The sequence below is a fragment of the Phocoena sinus genome, chromosome X (assembly GCF_008692025.1).
Source record: "Phocoena sinus isolate mPhoSin1 chromosome X, mPhoSin1.pri, whole genome shotgun sequence".
Classification (NCBI taxonomy): domain Eukaryota; kingdom Metazoa; phylum Chordata; class Mammalia; order Artiodactyla; family Phocoenidae; genus Phocoena; species Phocoena sinus.
The window spans coordinates 94,739,616-94,762,510 of NC_045784.1; the positions used below are offsets into that span (position 1 = coordinate 94,739,616).

The 22,895-nt window shown below is 43.8% G+C and overlaps 1 protein-coding gene across 10 annotated transcripts in view; it reads left to right on the plus strand.

The window, feature by feature from the left end:
- Positions 1-22,895, plus strand: part of PAK3 (p21 (RAC1) activated kinase 3) — a 237,386-nt gene that overhangs the window by 122,999 nt on the left and 91,492 nt on the right. For 8 of the 10 annotated variants that reach the window (XM_032619848.1, XM_032619845.1, XM_032619843.1 and 5 more), the window contains 2 exons: positions 394-541; positions 19,754-19,955. In XM_032619848.1, the coding sequence (XP_032475739.1) occupies positions 19,781-19,955 (175 nt within the window). In that variant the 5' untranslated portion in view covers positions 394-541; positions 19,754-19,780. Of the gene's footprint in view, positions 1-393; positions 542-18,506; positions 18,534-19,753; positions 19,956-22,895 lie in introns of those variants that run through there. The other 2 variants (XM_032619852.1, XM_032619847.1) reach the window with 2 other exon arrangements.

A 22,895-nucleotide genomic window follows, 5' to 3' on the forward strand; every position in this document is an offset into this window, starting at 1 on the left:
TCCTCCTGTCCACTGGACTGTACCACCTCCTGTAAATATGCAAATATTTCACGTCTCTCATTTGATTGAGTGCTCTCAGCACTTGTCCAGGATGACTAGGGCAGGTCTTTTCCACTCACCAGCAAGCAGATGCAGAGTGGTGAAGCGCTAGCAGTTTTCAGCTTGAAACTCCCAGCTCAGTGCCCTTTCCGGACTCCCATGTACCGAGGCTTTTTTTTTTTTTTTTACACTTCTTGACTCATTATCTACCTTCTTAAGGGATTTTCTGTAGTGTGTGTGTGTGTGTGTGTGTGTGTGTGTGTGTGTGTGTGTCTGTGATATTTGGGGGGTTGCATGGAGTAGTAGCAGGTGGGGAAGGAGGTTCCCGCCCCCCCACAATGCTTCTCTCGGCAGGTTTCCCCCAAGAGAGAGCAGCTGAGTCCTTGCATCTTGTGGCAGCTGGTGTGCCCAGCACTGAGCCCGTCGGAGCTGAAGGCAGCCCGGCCCCTTCTCATGGGCAGCACCCACCTGTGCTGAGGTCCTGCAGCGGTGGCTGTGTGAGGTGAGTAATGGATTCCAGGGCAGGGAGTTAGGGATCTCCAAATCCAGGTAAATGCCACCTTTCCACCAGAGCTCCCTATGTCAGAGACCCTGCCTGGGCCTCACCAGCCAGGCCTCAGGGATTGTGCAGCTGTGCTTGGTCTCTTGGTTCCCCCATCTCTAATATGGGACTGACAACCTTGACCTACGTCCTGGAGTGAGCAGGAGAAACAACTTACCGGTCATTGGCAAGTCCTTTGCAAATGTCAAGCTCCATCTAAGGGCTTTAGTGTAACACAGACGTGCTTCCCATCAAGCTGTCATTTCCTCTCCTCTTGCTTTCCCGATATTGAAGTGGCATTTCAGCCACATGCCCCAAATTCACCAATTGGTTCCTGTAACTTCTACTGCCCCATAACCTTAACTTTGCCTTCCTATTCAAAGTGTACCCCCATCCCATCCATCCCAGCTTCTGGGCCTGGCAGGCTTAACTTAAACCTTCCAAAACATTCCCTCTGTCTTACCACCCAACCAGGGAACATTTCCTCCCCCAGCTCTCCAACGACGCCCGAGTCTGTAGCATGTAGTGTAGCCCTTGTTTCTCTGCTGCCTTAACTAATTCTTGCATGATTTTTGGAGTATTCATCTTGGCAGGTAAACTGGACTGTGTAAGGTCTTCAGGAGTAGGGACCAAATTTCACAGGTCTCTAGTCTCTCTCAAGTGTCTGGCAGTTCCCTAACAGCTTTTCCATTTGGGCCTCTCTCTCTTCCTGTCCACTCCTTTCAGGTTTCTTGGCCTGCCTCTCTGATCAGCTACCTGTCTCTTTTCCTCTCGGGCAGCCATGATAGCTTCCTCTGTTGTCGTCTCTGTCTGGCCTTCTGAGGCTATATGCTGCTGTCCAGCTATCTGTATCTTACCGTCCCTCTGTCTCCCTGTCTGGTCTTCTGTCTTTTTGTCAGTTGCTGAGACATCTCTCATATTGCCCAAGTCAAAACCAAACAACCAAAATTTTAAAAAAGGCCCAACAAGAAAAACAAAGAGACCTAAACAAAAAACAAACAAGGAATATACAATGCCGTTTCCTTTCACACTGAGCCTGTCCTGGGCCTACAGGACAAAGGAAAACTGCGGCTCAGTGACAGGTGCTTCTGTGATGCCATCTCATGGAGGGGGAAGCTCCAGAGTTTTGGCCGTGAAATTGAAGGTATGAAATTACAGCCTTGCCGATATTGATGCATTCAGCTTTCCAGAGATGCTCTGGCAGGGGATCCTCTATAGAGCTTGAGCAACAGAAGGTAACTAGAACTGGCTAAAATAAGAAGCAAGCCCCTGGGTCTCTCCTGGGTGTTCCATGACAGCCACAATAATAACTTGTATTTATTGTCTCCTGTTGCCAGCACCGTGCTAGGCATTTTACTTGCATGAGACCATTTGATCCTACAGTAACTCTGCAAGGTAGAAATTTTTTTCTGATCGTTGCTGTTTTTGTTTCTGATTATAAAAGTGATACTAGTTCGAGGTAGGTATTTTTATCATCACTGTTTTACCCATGAGGAGATAGAGGTTGAGAGGGGCTAAGGTGCTTGCGTGTAACTGGACACATGTAGTGACTTTGGGAGGAAAGACACTTCTGGAGGGTTTCTCAGCATCCCAGATAATTTTGGTACCCTCCGGCGCTCACACACACACTCTCTCACAAGCACATACTCATACCCTTGTACGTTCACACGATCATATTTACCTCCTTGACTCACACTCACTGTTCACACTGGACACATTCATAGTGATGATCACTCTTACCCCCTCGCCCTCACACACCGTCATATTTCTGAACACACTATATACAGGTACATTCATACTGACACGCACTGATACATAGTCACGTCTCTATATTCACAGTTCCGTACTGACACCCACACTTATCATACACCCACCCTCACGTTCTCACACACTCTGTACGTTCCTTCTTATGCTCTCACACTCTCCCAGTCATACCTACACACACTCACGTCCACTCAGATGATGCAGTCACCCTTAACCCTCCCTCAGATTCCTACACAATTACACACACTCTGTACGCAGACATAGGTTGACTTTCCCCTGCCTGTTTCTCACATGGTCATACACACGCTCAATTTCATACTCCAACACATTTGCACTGACACCACTATTTCCTCCTCACAGTTACATGTTTACACAGCTCGTAAGTCACGGACACACACGTGTGCATACATGTTCATATGTTCACATTTATACATGCTCACACCATAAACACAGTCTCACCCATTTAAACTCCTCTATCTTTGTACGCTCCGAATTACACCCTTCCACTCATATATTCAGCACTGATAGTCACTCTAACCGTGTCGCATTCACACGTAATCACACTTACCCATGGCAACACTCATTTTGACACAGATTCACAACAGTACTAATAATGACCCACGCTGTCACGTACACACCCATGTAATACTTTCCCAAACTCTTATACATACCCCCGCACTGATACTATCACATTCACACACTTTCTCACTTCACACACACACGCACACACACATTGTAACACACCCAATTACAGGCAGTAGTTCGTAGTCACAGCTGTCACTCTTCCCCCCCTATTTGCCACTAGTTCTCTTCTCACCTCTGGCTAAAAGGAAGAGTGTTGCTCTCAGCCAGGTGCCAATGGGACTGTATCTTTCCAGCAGAAAGGAGTGAGATTTATGTCTAGGATTAAAAAGAAGCTGCTCAAACCCTCAGGTCAAGTTTTACATCCTTTCACCATAGTTTCCTTTGGCAGAAATCACCTCTAATAGGCAGAACCTTAGCCACTCCTTTCCAGAGAGGTTAGGGTTTCAGCGGTTTGCTTATCTTTTGGAAGTTTATGGCTTAACTTGCCACCTCACTTCTCTCCCAAGGGCAGGGGGAGGTGAAGCATGCGCTTCTTTATGCACTCATAATGGTTTCCTATGTGAAAGTGTGTCTTTGGTTTTACGTTTATGATCTGGAATTGCCTGCCGATTAGACACGTGGAAAGGGCAGTCCTGCCTCCAGCAGGTACCTCTCATCCAGCCAGGTCTACCCTTCCCCTGTTAACCCTGGACCATGGTATTCAAGAAAGAAAGAGAAAGAAAAGGCCAATGAGCTAGCTGGATGAGAAAACATCTTCCTATTGTGAGTGTGTACGAGCACGTATAGACCCCACTGGAATTTCAACAGCTGTTACTAACAAGTTAACGGAGGAGATTTCTCAGTAGGCGTGGGTAAAGACAAGCTGCAGAAACTTCCTTGCACTCCAGACAGACTGTAGATTTCCCTGCAGAGGGTGAAAAAACAAAAACCCCAGGAGTGAACCAATAGATCAGGAGCCTGGTGCCAGGGCCATGTGCCACCCTAGGCCACAAGAGCACCTTGTAGGAGTCTCCGTAGTCCATGGCAGCCCCTGCTGGAGTCTCCCTGGAGTAGAAACACCAAAATATAACCAAGCTGCCATTGGATATGGGTTCCAGCACACCATGGGGAAGAGCCTATACCCTGGGATCCCACTTCTCCAGCCCACCCCATGTACACCCATCATTAGATCGAGAACTCCTTGGTGATAGCTGAGACCACACCACCTTACTTATCTTGGATGCTCGGTGCCTAACACAATGCCGGTCCCAGGGCAGCTACTTGAGAAACTTGATTAAGAAACTAAACGGGGTGGGTGGGCAGCAACATGTGGTCAGGACAGATCCAGTGCCTCTCTCCCTCAATTCCAGGATTCCAATGGCATTACCAGCTCACATTGGGGACCTTCTGTGGGCCACACATAGTACAAGGCCCAGAGGGAAATTCAAATGGGCGAGAGGCACAGACTCTGCCCCTGAGGTAATTTCATTTGAATGGGAAAGATGAATCACCATGAAACCATAGTACAAGGCAGCAGTCTTGTTGAAGTTTGGGGTCAGCAGAATCTTCATCATGTAATTCAGTGGTCCTCAGGCTCCAAAAGGCCTTGAGGGCCCATGAGTGGTTGGAAACAGCAGTCAGGATTTAGGGAGGACACTTCCCAAAGCGAACTGCCTCATAGACATCTTGCTTAGCACAGGAAAGATGGGTCATCTTTCTAGAAGATTGTGTAACGAAGTGCTTTGTCACTGGGCATAAGGCAGAGGAATAAAAGTGAGCTTTTAGACCTTAATGGAAATATTGTACTTAATTAAGATTTAGCCACCACTTCCACCAGGAGACGGCTTTAGGGAAATAGCTCGGCAAATTTACATTTGATCATTTCTGCCGATAAGCTGAGACTCACCGAAAGCAATTTATAAAACTGACAGTACTGGCTGAATTTTAGGAGGGGCAAAATGCACCTCCCTGAATTCACTTGAATACAATGAGGAACGCTAAGTAAGGAGACCCACCCCTTGCATGTATATGGTATTTTATACTTCTCAAAATATTTAATAACCCCTTCATCTGTTATGATAGAAGCATTAGGAGCACCAACTCTGGAATCAGCTGGACCAGCATTTGAATCCCAATTTGGCCGCTTCCTAGCCATGTAACCTTGTTTGAGTCAATCACTTATCTTCAAGTCTCAGTTTCCTCATCTGTAAAATGGGCACGACGCTAATACCTCATTGAGTTGTTATGGGGATGAATTGAGATACTGGATGAAAGCGTTTAGCTCAATGTCTGGACTATAGTCAGTGCTCAACAAAAATGGTAGATGTTATTATCCTTACCACAGCCCTTGGAAGGAGGTGCTCTCAAAGGGGTAGAACCCTGAGGTAACAGAGAAACAGTATGGTTCCTTGCTGCCAAAGACCCGATTTTCACAGGACTGGTTGCGTGCTTTCCTTTAAGTCTTTATTTCTGCTTAACCACGGGCTAGGGGTCAATGCTCATTTCCACTTAAGAAGATGAGTGAAAAATAAAATTAACCCATGCGGGTTTCCTCATTTCCTGTGTCATTTTCAGACATGCTTATTTGGCCACTGTAGCAATGTTTCATGTTCATTTCAATGTCCCCTCTAGTCCTACAGCTTTTCCCTTGAAATCCTGAGGCCCTCGGTAATGTCACCTTCATATGCTGGTACAGAAACCTGGGAGAGGAGGAATGGAAAAGACTTCTGATGCTGGTGGAGCCAGAGGTCTGGTCTCTAACCACAGGCACTCCTCTGCCCTTGATTCTCATGCTGAAATGTCTGTGTCCTGGGCAGGGGGTCTGCTCATTTCCAGGCTTTGGTCCCAGACAGCAGAGGGGAGGCACGGTTCACTCACTTCAGAGCCCTAAGAGCATTTGTGTCCATGCAAAAGCTGTGAGTAACTGAGAACTCAGCATATCACATAAAACTGTAATGTGATTGAGGAAGCATAAAAAAGAGCATGGGCTTTGGAGTCACATAGACATGGGATTGTATAGTTTTGTTTTTCTTTTCCATTCTGGTTTATTACAGGATATTGACTATAGTCCCCTGTGCTATACAATAGGACCTTGTTGTTTATCCATTCTGTATATAATAGTTTGCATCTGCTAATCCCAACCTCTCAGTCCTCACTCCCGCCCCCTCCCCCGGCAACTACAAGTCTGTTCTCTAGGTCTGTGAGTCTGTTTCTGTTTGGTGGATAGGTTCATTTCTGTCATATTTTATTAGTAGATTCTACATATAAGAGGTATCCTGGTATTTGTCTTTGAGATTGTCTAGTCTTACTCTGTGACCTTGGCGAGTGAACTGATGTCCCTGAATGTCAGTTTCACCTGTAAAATGGAAATAATACTACAAGTGGTTTTGCAAGTTATGTGAACTTGTACATGAGTAACTTTTAGCAGAGTGCCTGGAAGATAATCAAATCTCAATGAATGGTGGTGATTTTTTTTATGGCCTGTGAAGTCTGTGGCAGTAATTGTAAACACCTTCTGTGGGGTAAAAAATCTTAAATTACTTCAAAGCATTTCCCACATGTGGATCATCTGATCCTCACAACCTCTTGGTGAGGTAGTCACCTTTTGCATGTGAGGAAATAGATTCAGAGCCACCGAGGGATGTACTCAAGGTCATGAAGCTCATTAGCAGTGCTGGGCTGAGAAGGTACTAGTCTAGGCGGAATATTTGCATCTTTGTTTGGCAAAGTCTTTGGGGCGACACTTGGCAAATATGAGCTGTTTGAACTGAGCGTGATCCTTCCTGTGAAAAGATGTCTAAATGCTACTAGCTACAGTTTAGCTGCTCGCCAGACCACACGGTGTTTCTCTCTGTGTCTTGTGTGATGCCCAGCATGTTGCAAAAGTGCAATAAATGTGACATCATAAGAGTACCCTTTGCAACAAGGCTGAGTGATATATGGCCACGGTGGTACCGTTTACCACCAAAAGGAAATTCTTTCTCGAGGCCTGCTGTGTGGTTTTGTTCATGCTGCTCAAGGAGTACGAAATTTCCAGAGCCTGGAAATTCTTGAAACATTCTGAAACACATCAGCAGACCTCTGGTGCCACTTGGCCATCTCTCTTCTGACCTGAAAATGACAAAGCGTCAACTTTAGTGAACTCTAGGGAAAGGATGGGAGGACAAAAAGATAAGAGCATTTTTGACCTCTCTGTGACATTTGCCTCATAGCCATATTCATCTTGAAATACATTTCTCTTGGTTTCCATGATGTCATAGAGCCAGTTCCTCTACTTTAAGCATATTTCTCGAGGATCTCTGGTTCGTCTTCCAGCCCCAAAATGTTGGTGTTCCCCCGAGGTCTTTCCTCCTCTCTCATTCTATACTCTTCCTGGGCAATTGCACCTACTCGCATGCCTATGGTCTCCAAATTGATATTCTCAGCCCACGTGTCCTGCTCTCCACTGAACCGTTCCATAATGCCAAATACACATGTTAGAACTGCTGCTACGTTTATGTTTGTCTTAATTTTGCTTTCTCTGTTGAGAGGAATAGATATAGCTAGGGAGAGATTTTTTTCCCACCACATGTGAACTGATGTTTCCTTCAGCTTTTTATTATTTGCTACGTACTAAAGACAGGGTGCTTAGATGTTTGTTTTGCTTCCTACTAGATATTCCTAGTTTAATTTTTACCGAGATATCCATCGTGTCACTGTGTTTGTTCTCTCTTCTTTGTATATGGACTTACACAAAAGTTACATATTCGAGGACCATTAGCAGATATTTGGTCTTTGTAGAATGTTTATGTTTGTTGGTAGAGTCTTTATAAAAATTTAGACAAATTTTCTATAAGACTGATAAGGGCCGTCCTATTGGCCAAAACCAGAATAACGTGTCATTATTCTCTTGGGAATGTGATTATTACTGGTGGTCCAGTGGCTGCTCATTTAAGGGGCATAGCAACTTCATTAGCTTTTTTTTATTAATCACCATTCTAAGCTAGTCGTTTACTCTCGTTTCCAAAAAGACCAGAAACTGAGGCACGGTTCTGTCTGGAATCCTGAACAAAAACTAAAGGCTCCACTAGGGATGTAATGTACAGCATGGTGACTGTAGTTAATAATACTGTGTTGTATACTTGAAATTTGCTAAGAGAGTGGATCTTAAGTGTTTTCAACATATCAAAAAGCAAAACAAAGCAAAAAGGTGATGGATGTATTAATTAACGTGATTGTATTTCACGTTACACAACTGTATGTTAATTGGTATATGTATACTATTTCACGTTGTATACATATACCAAACCATTAATCACACTGTATACCTTAAATATGTACATTTTGTATTTGTCAGTTATCCTTCAGTAAAGCTGGAAAACCCCCTAAAGGATAAAAAAAAAAAATCAGTCCTCCCACATTCCTCTGGGCCTCTTGGGATAGAAATATATTTCTACCCAGATTTCCATTTGGGGTGCTGAGACCAGTTAATCATACCAGGTCTAGCATCCCTGCCATATTTGGCCAGTGTCCAAAATAGAGACCCCTCTTGAAACTTCTCTTTTCCTGTCTTTCTATTCCCATACTGCCCGTGCTTCCTCTCCCGTGGCTCGTTTTCTGAGAGTTGTCTCTTTTCAAAATTATTCCCATGTTTCTACCTGGAACATCCCACTCCATGGGAAAAAAATTCCCCAAGTCTTCTTCAACCTGCTGTATCTGCTACACTGTCACCCGAATAATAGTTCTGAAATGCAAAGCTAATCATGCCATTCCACTGTTTGAGGTCTCTTTATCTAGACAGGAAGAGTCCAAACCCCAAAGAAAGGCATACGATACCCTTCTTAATTTGATCTCCACTGGTCTTATTTTTCGCATCCCTCTTCTTTGCTACGGTCACACCAAGTTACCTGTAGATTCTCTAATACACTACATTGTCTCTCCTCTCCTCTCGGCCTTAGCACGTGTTGTTCCTTGTGCCTGAAACGTGACCTCCCCATGGTTTGGTTATTTGTTCTTCCTAATTCAGCTCCAGTGTACTTCCTCTGTGAAGCTTCCTTCTTCAGGCTGCTGGGAGCCCCTGTCTTGTCCTTCAGTAGCAACCTGTTGTCATCTTTGGCCTGAGTTGTCATGGCCAACACCCATTATACTTTGTCTCCTTGAGGGTGGGGACTGTAACTTGTTCATCTCTTGCCCTAGACCCTGACGAGTTCCTCCTTACCCTTCAATACCTTGCTCAAGTGTAATGCCCTCTGATGCCTCGGGGGAGTATTAGCTACCCTTCCTACACTGGCCTTCCAAAGCATCCCCTGCCTTCCTGGGCACATACTAGACACCGTGTAAATGCTGAATGAAAGGTTGAATTTATTTGTGAAGATTTCGTGATGATCTGAAGATCACAGAACAATCCAGGAGTGGGGCTAGAATTAGCCATTCTTCTTCGGTTGGAGACAATTCTTTTGGGTTTATAAAAAGACCTAACCAGAAATCAACTCCAAAAATTAAACTTGCAGAGCAAGATGCAACTTAGTTCTTAAACGTAACATGAAAGCAAGTAGTTTCTTTTTCCAAGTGTTATGTTCTTAATACATTTCCCCAAAAGAAGTCTGTTCTGCCCATATATGACTTCAGTTCTGGAAAATGCTTTGTGTCACCCTTACTGATCCCTTCCATAGTTCACCAGAAGCCAGTGTTCTGGCCTTTGAAAGTCTCGTACATGTTACCTTCTTCCAGAGGTTTAAGATCTGTTCTTTTTCTTACACAGCACCAGCATCACTTAGTTCAGCAGAAACAGAGGCCTGAGGCTAAGAAACGTAATCTAGCATGCTTGGAGTATTTGTTTGCTGGAATATACTGTTGAATAATGTATTACACCAACCTAGTGCTTTCCTACTCATCCTTCAATACCCTGCTGAAGTACTGTATCTCTGATCTCTTTGAGAACCTCAGTTACCTTTCTGCTGTGTCCTTCCAAAGCATTCTGTGCCCACCTGGGTGCATCCATTGTATTCCCTATTGTATGTATGCCTGTCTACCATCCTCATTTAACTGTGAGCTCTTTGAAGACAGGGACTGCTCTTTATTCACCTCTCTTTGTATACCCCCTGTACCTGACACAGTACCTGGTACGTACGAATGTTGGCGGCATGGAGATGAAAGTCAGGACAGTGATGTTCTTTGGAACATCTACATCAAACACTTACCTTATAGGGGGAGGTATGATTATTGGCACTGATTTCTCATCCAGTAGGATAGCAGGCAGTGAAGGAGAGTCTTCCCTTCTTCTTCAGTCCCTCTTTTTGTAGCACCTTTCAATTTGTAATACACATGCCCTTGTTCTGTAGTTATATTTTTATCCGTGTATTTAATATACATTTTATATACAGTATGCAGCCAGAGATGAAACCCACTGCTCGAGTCTATAATGCCCCCCAGAGCTGGGCGTTTATTTATCTCTTTACTCTCAGCCCCTTACCGTTAAAGGGGAGTAGGTCTCTGCTTTGGTCTTAGGAGTCTTTGAAATGAAAGTCAGCCAACAGTCCACAAGAAGAAGGCATGTAACTGGTTTCTTTTCCTATAAAAAGCAATGTTAGGCTGACCTAAGATCTTCTCTTTTCCTCTCTTTATACAGCTGTGCATGAAGACCCTCATATAGACCCTCATTATAGACCCTCATAGTTAAGGGCTCAATCTTTTTTTTTTGCCACACTGCACGGCTCGTAGGATCTTAGTTCCCTGACCAGGGATTGAACCCCGGGCCCTCTGCAGTGAGAGCACAGAGTCTTAACCACTGGACCACCAGGGAATTACCCTAGGCTCAGTCTTAAAGGAGAACGAACACTCTGAGATGACCATTGCTTGATACAGAATTATAATGGAGTTATATATATTTATTATAAACACCCAACTTTCCTTCCCTTTTTCTTCCCCAAATGTTTGTCAAGATGTGTTCTAGGCCATAGTCCCGCCTCCACAGGAGTCCTTGGGAACTCAGGCCTGCTGACGCGCGTTCCTTGCAACAAACCCTACTTCTGCTCTATCTGCAATTTTCCTACCGGGCTGTCATGTCCTTCCTTTGAAGTGAGGGCTGGGCCCTGTGCTCTCAGCCTGGAGGCTTCTCCGGGCTCCAGAAAGACTTAGGTACCTGGCAGCCTTCTCTGTGTGTGTGCGGGTGAGCACTGGGGCAGCATAGCTGATCGAGTGCTGGAGGAGGGATCTGCTGCGTGTCATGAGCCACATCTTATAGAAGTGGACAGTGGCAGCTGAGTAACGGGCAGCAAGGAGAATGAATCACTCGGTGGATCTGACAGCTCATAAGTGAAGAACTTACCTGGTGCAGGAAAGCCATAGGGAAGCCAGCATGCTCGATTGTGAGGTCATCCTTCGGGCTTTTGGTTTCTAGGGGAATTTCCTTGGGTGGATTACGATCTTTTCTTAGACCCATGGACAGTCTTTTTTTAAGACAAAAATAATCCTCTTTGGCGGCAGTAAGAGGTGGGGGTAGGAGATGGGGAATTCCTGCAACTAAGGCTATGGCCAGCTGGATGTTTATCCCCTACCATTTGTGAAGTGGGATAGATGGAAATTGGGCCTGGTCACGTCCCGTTCTTCCTTCAGCATTTGAGGGAAGCCCTTTGTTTTTAATAGATAGTATTTCCTCATCCTTAACCATAGCCCCCAGATAAGATGCTGAGACACATCACATGCTCGGCTCTTTTGTAAACTTAGGTTAAGGGGCAAAAGCTTGAAGAAGAGTTGCTGCATTTTGCACCAGCTCAGATTCTTTGACCTCCAGTTCTGGCAGGATGTCTTTTTTTTTGCGGGGAGCGGGTAGCATATGAGCTTTGCTACAATGATCTAAATTCCTAGTTTAGAAATATGTAATGCTAAGATCTCAATTGACCCCATGTAACTCTTCTCTTCAAATATTCAATGGGCACCTTCCCTGTAGAAGGCCGATTTGGGTGTAGAACATTGAGAATAGAGCAAGTTCCTAGGACGATAAGCCATAAGGCGCGTGTTCGAAAACCATGTCCAGACATCTCTCTGGTATACAAAAAGCCCTAGCAACTTCGGGAATTGAATTTTTAGGCTTGAGTTTGAGGGAATTCGTGGCTCTTTTGCCGGAGTGGATCAGGGAAGGGTATAATTATCACCCATGCATAGTAACAGTGAGCAGCTAGAACCCCAGAGACTCGAGATGTTGGTTTACCATATCCTGTTCGCTTGGGCTGCTAGTCTGCATCTAATTTTTTCCATCTGACTGCTTCCAAGGATACTACATTCTCTTTTGAGAACTAGGAAATGTTTTATTACTAGGTTTTGCTTCCCTTTTCTTTTTTCCACACGTTTATTTGAGGCATCTTTTGTTTTCTTTAACGCTTACAAAAATGTCTACCTCTGTTCTTTATGCATCTTATTTTCTCTTCTTAGAAGCATCAGTGTTGGACATGAAAAGCTGAAACCTGTGATAATGCATCAGTTTGCAAATATAAACACAGGTCAGGTGATTATTAGCATTTTCCTGGCATTAGCTCACGCAGCATACACAATACATTTAGAAGCTTAAGAAGTCATTCGAATAGGAACTATTTGCCCCCTATAATATATGCAGTATATGAGGTCTGGAGGCTGGGGTATAGCTATCGATTACCTTATTTGCAACCTATTATTGAAATTTGCAACTATAATATGCTGGCTTATTGGATTTCATTACTGTGAGGTTCCTGCTACAAACAGTGGAAGCCACTCATAACAGAGAACAGGACTACAGCGGAACCGACCTCATTTGCTCGTGTGTGTGAGAGAGAGCATGAATGTATTCCGTGTGACCATGCCTTGTATGTGTGTCAGTAGTGAGCTATCTCTTGCAGGATCTAAGATTGAAATGAGGCGGCTGTAAAAAGAGCTAGTGCCTCCCTTACTTGTCCGGCTGCTTTTGCAAATCTGCCTAACAAGTAGCTCAGCAACTCCTGATCAAATGATCTTTGAAATGGCTTCCCTCCATTACACGCTGTAATGGTATCTCCCAGGCCAGGCTTTCTGAAACAGCACACCCCTGTCTCTGATAGCAGAGTTCCCTTGGTGAGTGCCCCAGAACAGACAAGCCCCAAAACAAGGCCATCTAAGAATTGGTCCTACCGGCCAACGAATCCTCTTGGAGTTCTGTCAGTAAATCTCCTAGCCTTGGGTCTTTGGATGAGACAAGCAGTTGAAATAGGTAAGTACCAGCCTGAAGTGGGTTGAAATGAAAAAGCTAGAACTGTCATATGAATATTCGGGGAGGATGAAAGTGCACATATGAAGAGAGAGAACGTGTGTGTGTTTGTGGGTTTACTTGGATCCATATCGTAATGGTGTCATGGGAGGGGAATTGAGGAGAGTTCGAGATTCTGGTCTCAGTTCTTTCAATTATTTTGTGACCCTGGGGAAGTCGCTTAACCTCTATGCCTCGTTAATTCCTCACATGGAAAATGGGGATGGTGCTCCCTTCTTCACATGTTGGTGTCCGGCTCAAATAAGAGCAAGAGCTCAAATAAGCTCCTGGACATTATGAAGTCATACAGTAAAAAATGAGGTATCGATAATCCGAGGGTGGCTGGCGTCTACGTGATGCCCAATTGCTTGGCAGTTAGACTAGTGCCAAAACTTCCAAACGCCTTCTTAGCTCAGACCTGCTTGGAGTAGGCATATAGGCTTATTCAGCACCATGAAAAACTTACTCAGAGCTTCAGCAAAGGCACAGAACTTACAGAGTTCCATTTCATTCCCTCACATGTGTATTTAATGCCTCCTGGGAACAAGGCACTGTACTAGGCAGTTTGAAAGCATTATAGTCATGACCGAGGGGTTCTTACCCTCAAGGAGCTTATGATCTAGTGAGGGGAATGACATGTTTCATGACTATGTGCAGTTTGAGACAAGATGGTGGCAATGCTAAGTTGGGCCCATCTGGCTGACTATTGTTAGGGGTCGGGCTCTCGTCCACCTTGTCTGGGAATGGGAGTGTGGGTTTAGGGCTGCTGAGGGACCCAGACCTGGCTCATTCTCCTCCCTATAAAATGAGCCCTTTCTCTCTTCTTTGGCATCTTAGCATATTATGGGAAATAATGTCTGAAAAGTTGCTAGAAGTCTTCAGATACAAGTTGCTGTAGAAATGTAAAGCAAGGTATAAACATCCTTTCAAATGATAATACGTTGTCCCCTTTGTAGAAGGCTAGATGATGTTTTCCTTTTTTCTTTTTTTCTTTTTGGCAATTGAAAACAGTTCACTACATCTTCTTACGCTGTCAGTCATAAGTGTCTGGCTGGTTGGTTCAGTTGCTAAGAATGTGTCCGAGATAAAGTGGGTTTAGTATCAGATCAGCATAGGGTAGTTAGCAAAGCATCATTTGTTTCCCCATCACAGTTTATCCCAGGAAGCTCAGCTAGCCATCTTGAAAATGTCTGCTTCTGTTTACAAGGAAGCCCAAGAAAGAGCCAGCAAGTAACTCTTGGATCCTTTCTCCCACCAGCAAAGTATAATTCAGTGTATACATCATTCTTACAGTAAAAGCGGTAACCTCATCCTGAAATACGAAGAACAGTCCAGTGTTGATATCATTGTCTAAGGAGACATTGGCTGACTTTAAATCTATGTTTACTTAATACCTCCAAGTCTGGAAGCTGTCATTTAAAGTTCACTCTTTCTTGATCTATAGAGCTAATTCTTGTTAAAAAGATGTACCCAATTCTAGAAATTTGAAACGCTCTCATGTTCTGTTAGTGTCTAAACATAGTGAGAGTTCTTTGACTTGTTTACTACGTTTTTGAGATCCTGAAATCAGTCTTATTTCATGTGTGCTCTTGTCAGTTTAGCTGTCATCTCATCAGCTCTAGGTGTCTTGCAGCCAACCCTATTCTTTATGTAGGTATCTCAGAAACATTAGGAAGTTCACCCTGGAAATTTCCCCTGGGCTACATCTCATTCCTGTGTTAGATCCTCTAGTTTGATATGACAGGGATATAAGCAATATTGATGTGCTCACCAATTTATAGTAATGGCCTCGTGTGGTTGGTGGTTCGGGAGCTTTACCTCTGGGTTTATTAGGTCGTGGCTGTGCATCTGCCGGCCTGGGCTTTTGTTTTTGAAAGGAGACCATTATTAGTTTGTCTCTCATTGGGAAAATATGCAAATAAACAGTTACTTAGATTTTTGAAAGCAGACAGAATAATACAGACACATGGGTTGTCTCTGATGACACCAGATCTGACGAAAATATTTAGTGCAGTTGCTAATGGCTTAATAGGTGATCTTTGCAAGTTGTAGGGCCAGTATTTCTGGAGTCTCACCCTTCACACACCTGGGTAGAGCGTCTGTGGCAAATGGGCACAACTGGCATTTTTGACTGTATCCAGTTCAACACATATGCCATGATATGAATTTTGGCCACATTAGCTAGAGTATACTTGAGCACCTGTCTTTCCCCTTGACTCCTGGAACATGCAGGCTGGCGGCTTTCTTTTGTAACCTACTGAACATTCTCTGAGGGTTTAGTTTGTCACCACATTAAGAGAATACGTTTTGGAAGAATGAGAGAATAATGACAATTATTTATAATGCCTAATCATTTCATCTAAAGTTGCCACGCATCTTGATAAAAGTTTTCCTCTGAAGTACTTTGCAGCAAATCTCTGTGTCAAAAGGCAACTCAGTGAAGGGGTGTGTGTGTGTGTGTATGCACCTGTGTGTGCGTGCCTGCCCTTGCACTTGGGGGGTGAGAGTGGGGAGTAGAGAAGAGAGCGAGGGAAAAGGGAGATAAGGAGGGGAGGAGATAGAGAATTAATCTTTCTTAGTACTCTGAAAGAGGGGTGTTCTGGCTTCTTGGTTATCATGAGACCAGAGGCTCATTTCTCACTGCTGGTGAATTTCAATTGTAATTACAGAGCATCGGTAAGCCACATTCAGTCCCAAGGGCTGGACAAAAAGTACACTGTCCACAAAAGCCATTTGAATTCTCTCTGAAAAACCTAGTAGCCAAGTCTGAAAGCAATTTGTGAACAGATACAAACTGTTGCTGGTTGTCCATTCAGATTCCTCCTCAATGCTAAGAGCCACATTCTAAAAGTGAAATGAAATGGCCTGTGGCTGGATCCAGCGTGACCTGCACTTGCAAGTTTCTGCTGTGTTGCAGAAGCGAACGACAACAGTTAAACTTTAAAGATCAACAGTTTTTCGATTGGGTTCCTGGAGAATAATGGCACTTTTGTACAATTCTTGAAATAGAGCCTACAGCCGCCCCAAACAAAATAGTCTCTTTCAAGATCTTGGAAATAATGACCTCATAGGCAGATTGAACCAGCAGTCCATTAATAGTATCCTTTGTAGAAAGCTGTCTCAGGGGAGGGACGTGGCTTAGTAAATCGGCATTGTTTACAAACATAACAGAATAGAATCCCCCTTTTTCTCCTACGTTTGTGGAATAGTCGGAGACACCTCCCACTTGGGAAGCAAATACATTAACAGCAAGGCTTCCTTACAGGGCCCTACCCTTTCTCCATCGGTCACCGAAAAGTGTGCTTTGAAGCACTGGCTTTGAAGGTGAGTTAGAGATAACAGGAGTCTCCAGCCCTATTCCTTTGTCACCAGCTCAGAATTATCTGGAATCGTGAGAAGAAGATGAAGATTGGTTGTGCCTTGTAAAGAGTCATGAAGAACTGACGTAATATCGGGATAATTTGAGCAAAAGCAAATCTGAAATGTCTAGGTAAACGGAGTGATTATTTGCTTCATGTTCCTATTGTGGAAGTAGATAAAGATTCTTCAGTTTCATTAACATCTCTGTAAAAGAGGTTTATTCCAGCCCCTCTTATAATCCCCTGATAAGTTGAATGGAATTAAACCAATTCCAGTTTGCTGGGCAGTAGAAAGGTGCGCCATCTAAGCTGGGTCCCTTGCAGAATGCCTGTGATACGGACCACAGCAAGTGTGTGGTATTCAAATTCTGGGCAGGGATTTCTAGTCTACTATAGGAGAGTATAGTGTGAATTTTATATCCCAAGTAGCCCTTGTTTCCCGACCTGAAAAGAAACAGGGCATCTACCTTTTGAGTCTCTACCCAGAGAGAATATTTAGGAAGAAAAAAGGCCACTGTTACCCACACCTGATTATCCAGAACAAAGGAGACTAGTATTTTGGATTACGGAGGTGCACTAGCACCCTGACTGGCTCAGACTCCTGCTTGCTTTATTGTGTAAGGTCAACTTTGTATATCATGTTAAAGAGGGTATGTATGTTTCTCTGACTTCTGTTATCTCAAGTTAACTAACATGTCCTCAGAAAATAGGTATCGTCCAGAACGTGGTGGCTTTCTCTTCCTGAGACGCATTTTTCACTATTTTCTAGGTATTGCCTAGAATCCTCAGTTCTTTTGCAATAACCTTCAAACTTCATTATTTTTACCAACCTAGATTCTGTATATTGAGCTTTAGTTAATAATCACCACATATTCAGGCATTAGTTTTGAACCCAGAAAAGTAAAACAGACAAAGCACACACAGAGGAAAAATTAGTGCTTTTGGACTTCCCTGGTGGCGCAGTGGTTGAGAGTCCGCCTGCCGATGCAGGGGACACGGGTTCGTGCCCCGGTGCGGGAAGATCCCACGTGCCGCGGAGCGGCTGGGCCCGTGAGCCGTGGCCGCTGAGCCTGCGCGTCCGGAGCCTGCGCTCCGCAGCGGGAGGGGCCACGACAGTGAGAGGCCCGCGTAACGCGCACACACAAAAAATATATAGTGCTTTTATTCTGGTGGCAAATTCTTTTTAGTGGCTAAATTAAAACCAAGAACCCGTCTGATACAGAATACCACTGGTGAAGTCAGTCTTAAACTCACTTTTCTTCCGGAGAAAGAATGAATTTAGAAGGACCAAAATCAAAATGGGAAAAGGGAATGTAGACCCATTAGCACTGATTTCATATATTTACCAGCAGTATCTATGAATATAATTGATCCTTGACAGCACAGTTAGGTTTTCATTTTACCTTGTGCTATAGTTTCACCCGTATAGGAAAATATGAGACTTAATCAATCTGGCGGTGACAAAACGTTTACTACTGATATTTTCACTGTCACGATTCCTGAAAAAGGAATACAGATTTGGTCTTAATTCATTAAGATAATGCAAGGCATGACACTTAGGCAAAGGAAAAGAAAAGAGATCTCTTGTCCACACCAAGGTCAGACCAATCATTGTTAGCTGGCAGTCACCTGTGCAGATGGGGAAACTATTAATTGATACTCAGCTATTTTTGAATACGTACAGGCTCTATATATTTGAGAAAATCTAAAACAGTAAAAATTTCCACATAGCATAATGTAACTTAGAATTCATTACTGAAAGTAATAAACACACTGTAACCACTGAAGGGCTGAAAAGAGTTAAGGTAGATTATTTCTCACTGTAGCAGGTAATGAGGAGACCCCTGTTTTTGTTGTTGTTGTACTCAGGTTGGTTAACAGTAAATGTTACTGGAATAGAGTGATATGCCAAGTTGCGTATGGAGAGCTCATACACTCCTAAATTAGTGCCGGTTAATACTTGATGAAATTACAGAGATTTTGTTGCAGTGGGATTTGATTTTCCTTGTATTCGAACTGGAGATTCACTTGGAAGGTACCCTTTTTTTTTTCTATTGAAGTATAGTTGATTTGCACAATGCGTTCATCTCTGCTCTACAGCAGAGTGATTCACTGATACATATATATACATTCTCTTTCATACTCTTTTTCCATGATGCGTTATCACAGGATATTGAATATAGTTCCCTGTGCTCTACAGTAGGACCTTGTTGTTTATCCACTCCACGTACAATAGTTGGCATCTGCTAATCCCCAACTCCCGCTCCATCCCTCCCTCCCCTGCCCTGTCTCCCCTAGAAGGTACTCTTCATGCGTGACATGCATGGCAAGTGTCAGGGCCCTAATGCAAGGACTTGAATGAGAATGGGAAGACAGCTGGAAGCAGAAACATTTCCTTGTGGAGTTTGTGCTTTTCTAGTTCACTTTACCCTCCAGTGGCATGAGACCTGAATGTATTGAACCCTCAGCACAAGATACTAAAGAAGAGTGAAATTAAGAGCAGATAAGTTGTTAAAACGGGACTGGTGCTTACCACCCTGTTACCCCTGTCAACTCCCTTGTTCCCTGTTCCAGGACATAAAATATGACAAGGAGGAAGGTTATGGTGTCTCCTCACGAAGCAGTCCTCTCCTTGGAGCTCCTCTTTGCTCATGGTGGCACTGGGCTCTGCTTTATCTTCTGCCTGCTCCTTGAAGATGGGGCATTTCTTCCCCTAGCAGTCCACCCCAACTCTGCTGAAACTACCGGCTTACTAGATTGTTTCTCAGTTCTTTCTCCTGAAACAGTAGGGTGTGTTTTGTTAATAAGGTGCACACAGGTAAGAATCAGGCGCCATTAAGTATCAACAGCCAGGCCTGTGTCAATTCCAGACTCCAAGGAGGTTGTGCTACCTGACCACGATCATGAGGATAGAATTTTTAAAGAAGAAAGATTGGAAATTGTTCATTAAAAGACTGAGTGGACGGCAGAAAATAGAGTGTCACTGGGGGAAAAGGAAGGGACCTTCGGTGTTTGTGTCTACATATTGAAAAGCCATTCATTATTGCCTTCGCTTTCCTCTTTGGGAAATGGCATCGTTGGGTTTTAGGCAGGCAGCTCCCTTCCCTCTAGAAAAGGAACCCCTCAGAATGGTCAGTGCCAAACCTGAGATGACATGAGATGAATGCTTTGGTTTCTAAGATGTTAGACTCCCCGGATTTACCAGGTTGTCTTTTAGACCTCCCTTAACTCCTGTCTTCTCCTCCTCGTCTTTAGGAGCTGTGCAATCGGTTGTAACTGAAAATGTCTGACGGTCTGGATAATGAAGAGAAACCCCCAGCTCCCCCAATGAGGATGAATAGTAACAACCGGGATTCTTCGGCACTCAACCACAGCTCCAAACCACTTCCCATGGCCCCTGAAGAGAAGAATAAGAAAGCCAGGCTTCGCTCTATCTTCCCAGGAGGAGGGGATAAAAGTAAAGTATCAGTGACCGGGCATTGAAAAGGGGCTAGTTTATTCTTTCATTGTCACTTTCTTTCTCGAGTAGTCATTTCTTGAGCGTGGGCTGTTCAGGGCCTGCCTGACCTTTACATCTACACCTTCGGAGGTTGCATTTTGTCAGAGGATAATGTTTGATTGACTTACTGTGGGTTTACAGAAAATACACGTATGCTGTGTTTGCCTTTCACATAGCCTTGAATTCATAGTGGTAGGCCAAGGGAAATCATAGCAACAGTACTGTCTTAAATATATGAATAGTGACTTTCTTTCTGATAACTTACAGGAGGATTTATAGTAAATCCCTTCCTAACTGCAAGTTGCCCTTATTGGGAATTTGAGTATAGGTGGATTTACTTCTGTATACCTTTTTGACAACCATGAAAATTTTGAATTGAGTATACGGAAGTCAGTCCAAGTGCCCCATTATTGTCTCTCTGACTGTATCACAAGGTGGGAAGAAACTTCTGAGCTATTTGTTTCCTCTCCCATGCTTCTGCCAGTCATCCCCTACACAATCAGCCCTTTTTGCACCGAGTATCCCAACAATATACTATCATTTATCCTTGTGTTGTTCATAATACCATTTGGTCCTTAAATGTCATACGCTGACACTTTGTAACATTGGGAGATATAAAATCTCTAGTAAGTAATTGTCAGGTTGCATTAATTAGCATAAAGCTTAAACACGGCTTCTATAAACGTGACTATTGCGGCGGAAGAGCGTAAAGCCAAGTACAAGGACTCCGGCACCAGAGAGAGTTGCTAAAGGGTAAGAGGGGTGATGTCTCTTGAAGAGAAAAGGGACGCTCTTGATCTTCTCAAAGGTAAAACAGATAGCTTTGTAGGTCGTTTATATGGTATGAAAGAATTCGTACCATAAGGAAAGCTGAAACTCTTATTAGGGCCAGTATCACCTCTTGTAGACCTGTGTCACTTAAGAGATGCTTTATCCCTCGTGACCCAAGGATGGAAAAGATGGAAATGATGTTAAACCTCTGGATTGAAGACAAGCAGAGGAATAAGAAAACACTTTGCATGCAAGGGACCTGCCATCATGCAAGAAGAATTTTCGAAGACATGTTTTCAGACACCGAAGTGGGTCCCGAGAAAAAGTATTGCCGGGAGCAAGGGTTGAGAAATGTATGGTGCACCATGACCCGGAGACCAAGTCACCTGATCCTGCAGCTCCCGTGTTGTATCTGCCACAACTGTAGAAAGCGACTGAAGAGGGGGATTACGTGCCTGCACGAGTCTTTGGTGCTGTCGAGACCGCCATGCTTTGGAAGCCCTTGAACAATCCCATCTGCCCTTTTGAAGAACACGAGCCAGCTGATTCTGGCATGAGGTCAGCCAAAACAGAGAGGCTGATGTTTCTGTTTTGTGCTAATACTTCAGGTGACCTCATAGTGAAACCATTACCACTCTACAGAAAACTAGGCCCATGTCTTCTCAGAGGAAAATCCGAGCTAAGTTGCCAGTATACTGGCGTGCAAAGAGAAAAGGCTGGATGACTCCCTCTCTCCTTAGGAATTGTTTGAGCAGTGCTTTCTTGCGGAAGCTCAAGACTCCTTACGAGAAAAAAAAGTCTTGAATTCAAAGCCCTACTGATTCTTCACTGTCCTCTTGGTGCCGCAGTTGCATTTGCCAATGTTCATCCTGATGTTAAGGTTGTCTTTAGAACCAGTTGCTTGTTGCAGGTCCTGGAGCCCTTAGATCGGTGTTTGATCCAGCCGTTCAGGAAGACTTAGGCCAAACTAATGTATAACTTTGTTGTTCAGAATCTCACAAAGGTTCATCTGTCTGAAGATCCTAGTGCATGGGATTCCTACACCATCACCAATGCTGTATTCTTCATAAAATAGGCATTAGATAGTTTAACAGAGCCTGTCATTAATGTGATCTGGGAGGAGATTTGGCTAGAGATGGTGAAATATCTTTCAGTGATTTCTCCTGAAGACAAAAAGTCTTTGGATGGAACAGAACCTGTAGGTGAGGGTGAACATTTGGCACAGGAACAGTCATTGGCTGAAGTTGACTCTGAACTGGTTGCTGCTGATTCGCGGGCTGGAGGATGACTCAGGAAGCTCCTGGGACTGCAGAGGTGATTATCATAAGTGATGATAAAGATAATTAGGAAGCTATGGCACTGCAGACAGATACGATTATAAGCAACAGGAGAAAAATTTTAAGAACAACATTAAATCCTCCCCCAAGAAAGTAATGGAAAAATGGGTACCTTTACGTGTCAAATCCTACGTGTTCAAAGCTTGAGTGATTTGGCAGAATTCAGTAAAGAGGTGACATTACGCCTTCCAAAAGAAATCACATTGGGCAGAAACCATCTTCGGCAGAACTTAAATCATCAGATGGTACCATTTAATACCATTGCTGGACAGCTGATAAGCTGCTGTCGTACAAAACTTGAACGATTTAATTGAACTCTATAAAGAGGTGGAGTCTTTCTACAACACCATGTTCGGAAGAAAGCAACCTCAGAGGAGCCTAAATCATTGAGTCTTGCCATTTAAGTATCTGTGTCAGACAGCAGGTCAGCTGCCTTCAGACAAACTTAAATGGTTTAATTTGAGCTCTATACAGAAGTGCTAAGCTGTCTTCAGAAAAGACTTGAGAAGACAGCATCTTCAGAAGAGCCAGAGTCATTAAGTCATGCCACTTAACTTCACTTGCTTGGTAGGGCTAAAGCCCCAAGTAAGTTGTTATAATCTCAGGACTGGACTTTGATGAAGACTCTGAGAGTGCGAAGATCCATGATTTGGACCAACAGTCCACCTCTGTTCATTGCTTCACTGTCACCCCCATTTTCCACTGCCATAATGAGTGATACATCCTCATCACCTCTGGAAACCGTCTCAAGATCTAAGTGGAAACTCTACAGAGCCTATCACGTTTACTA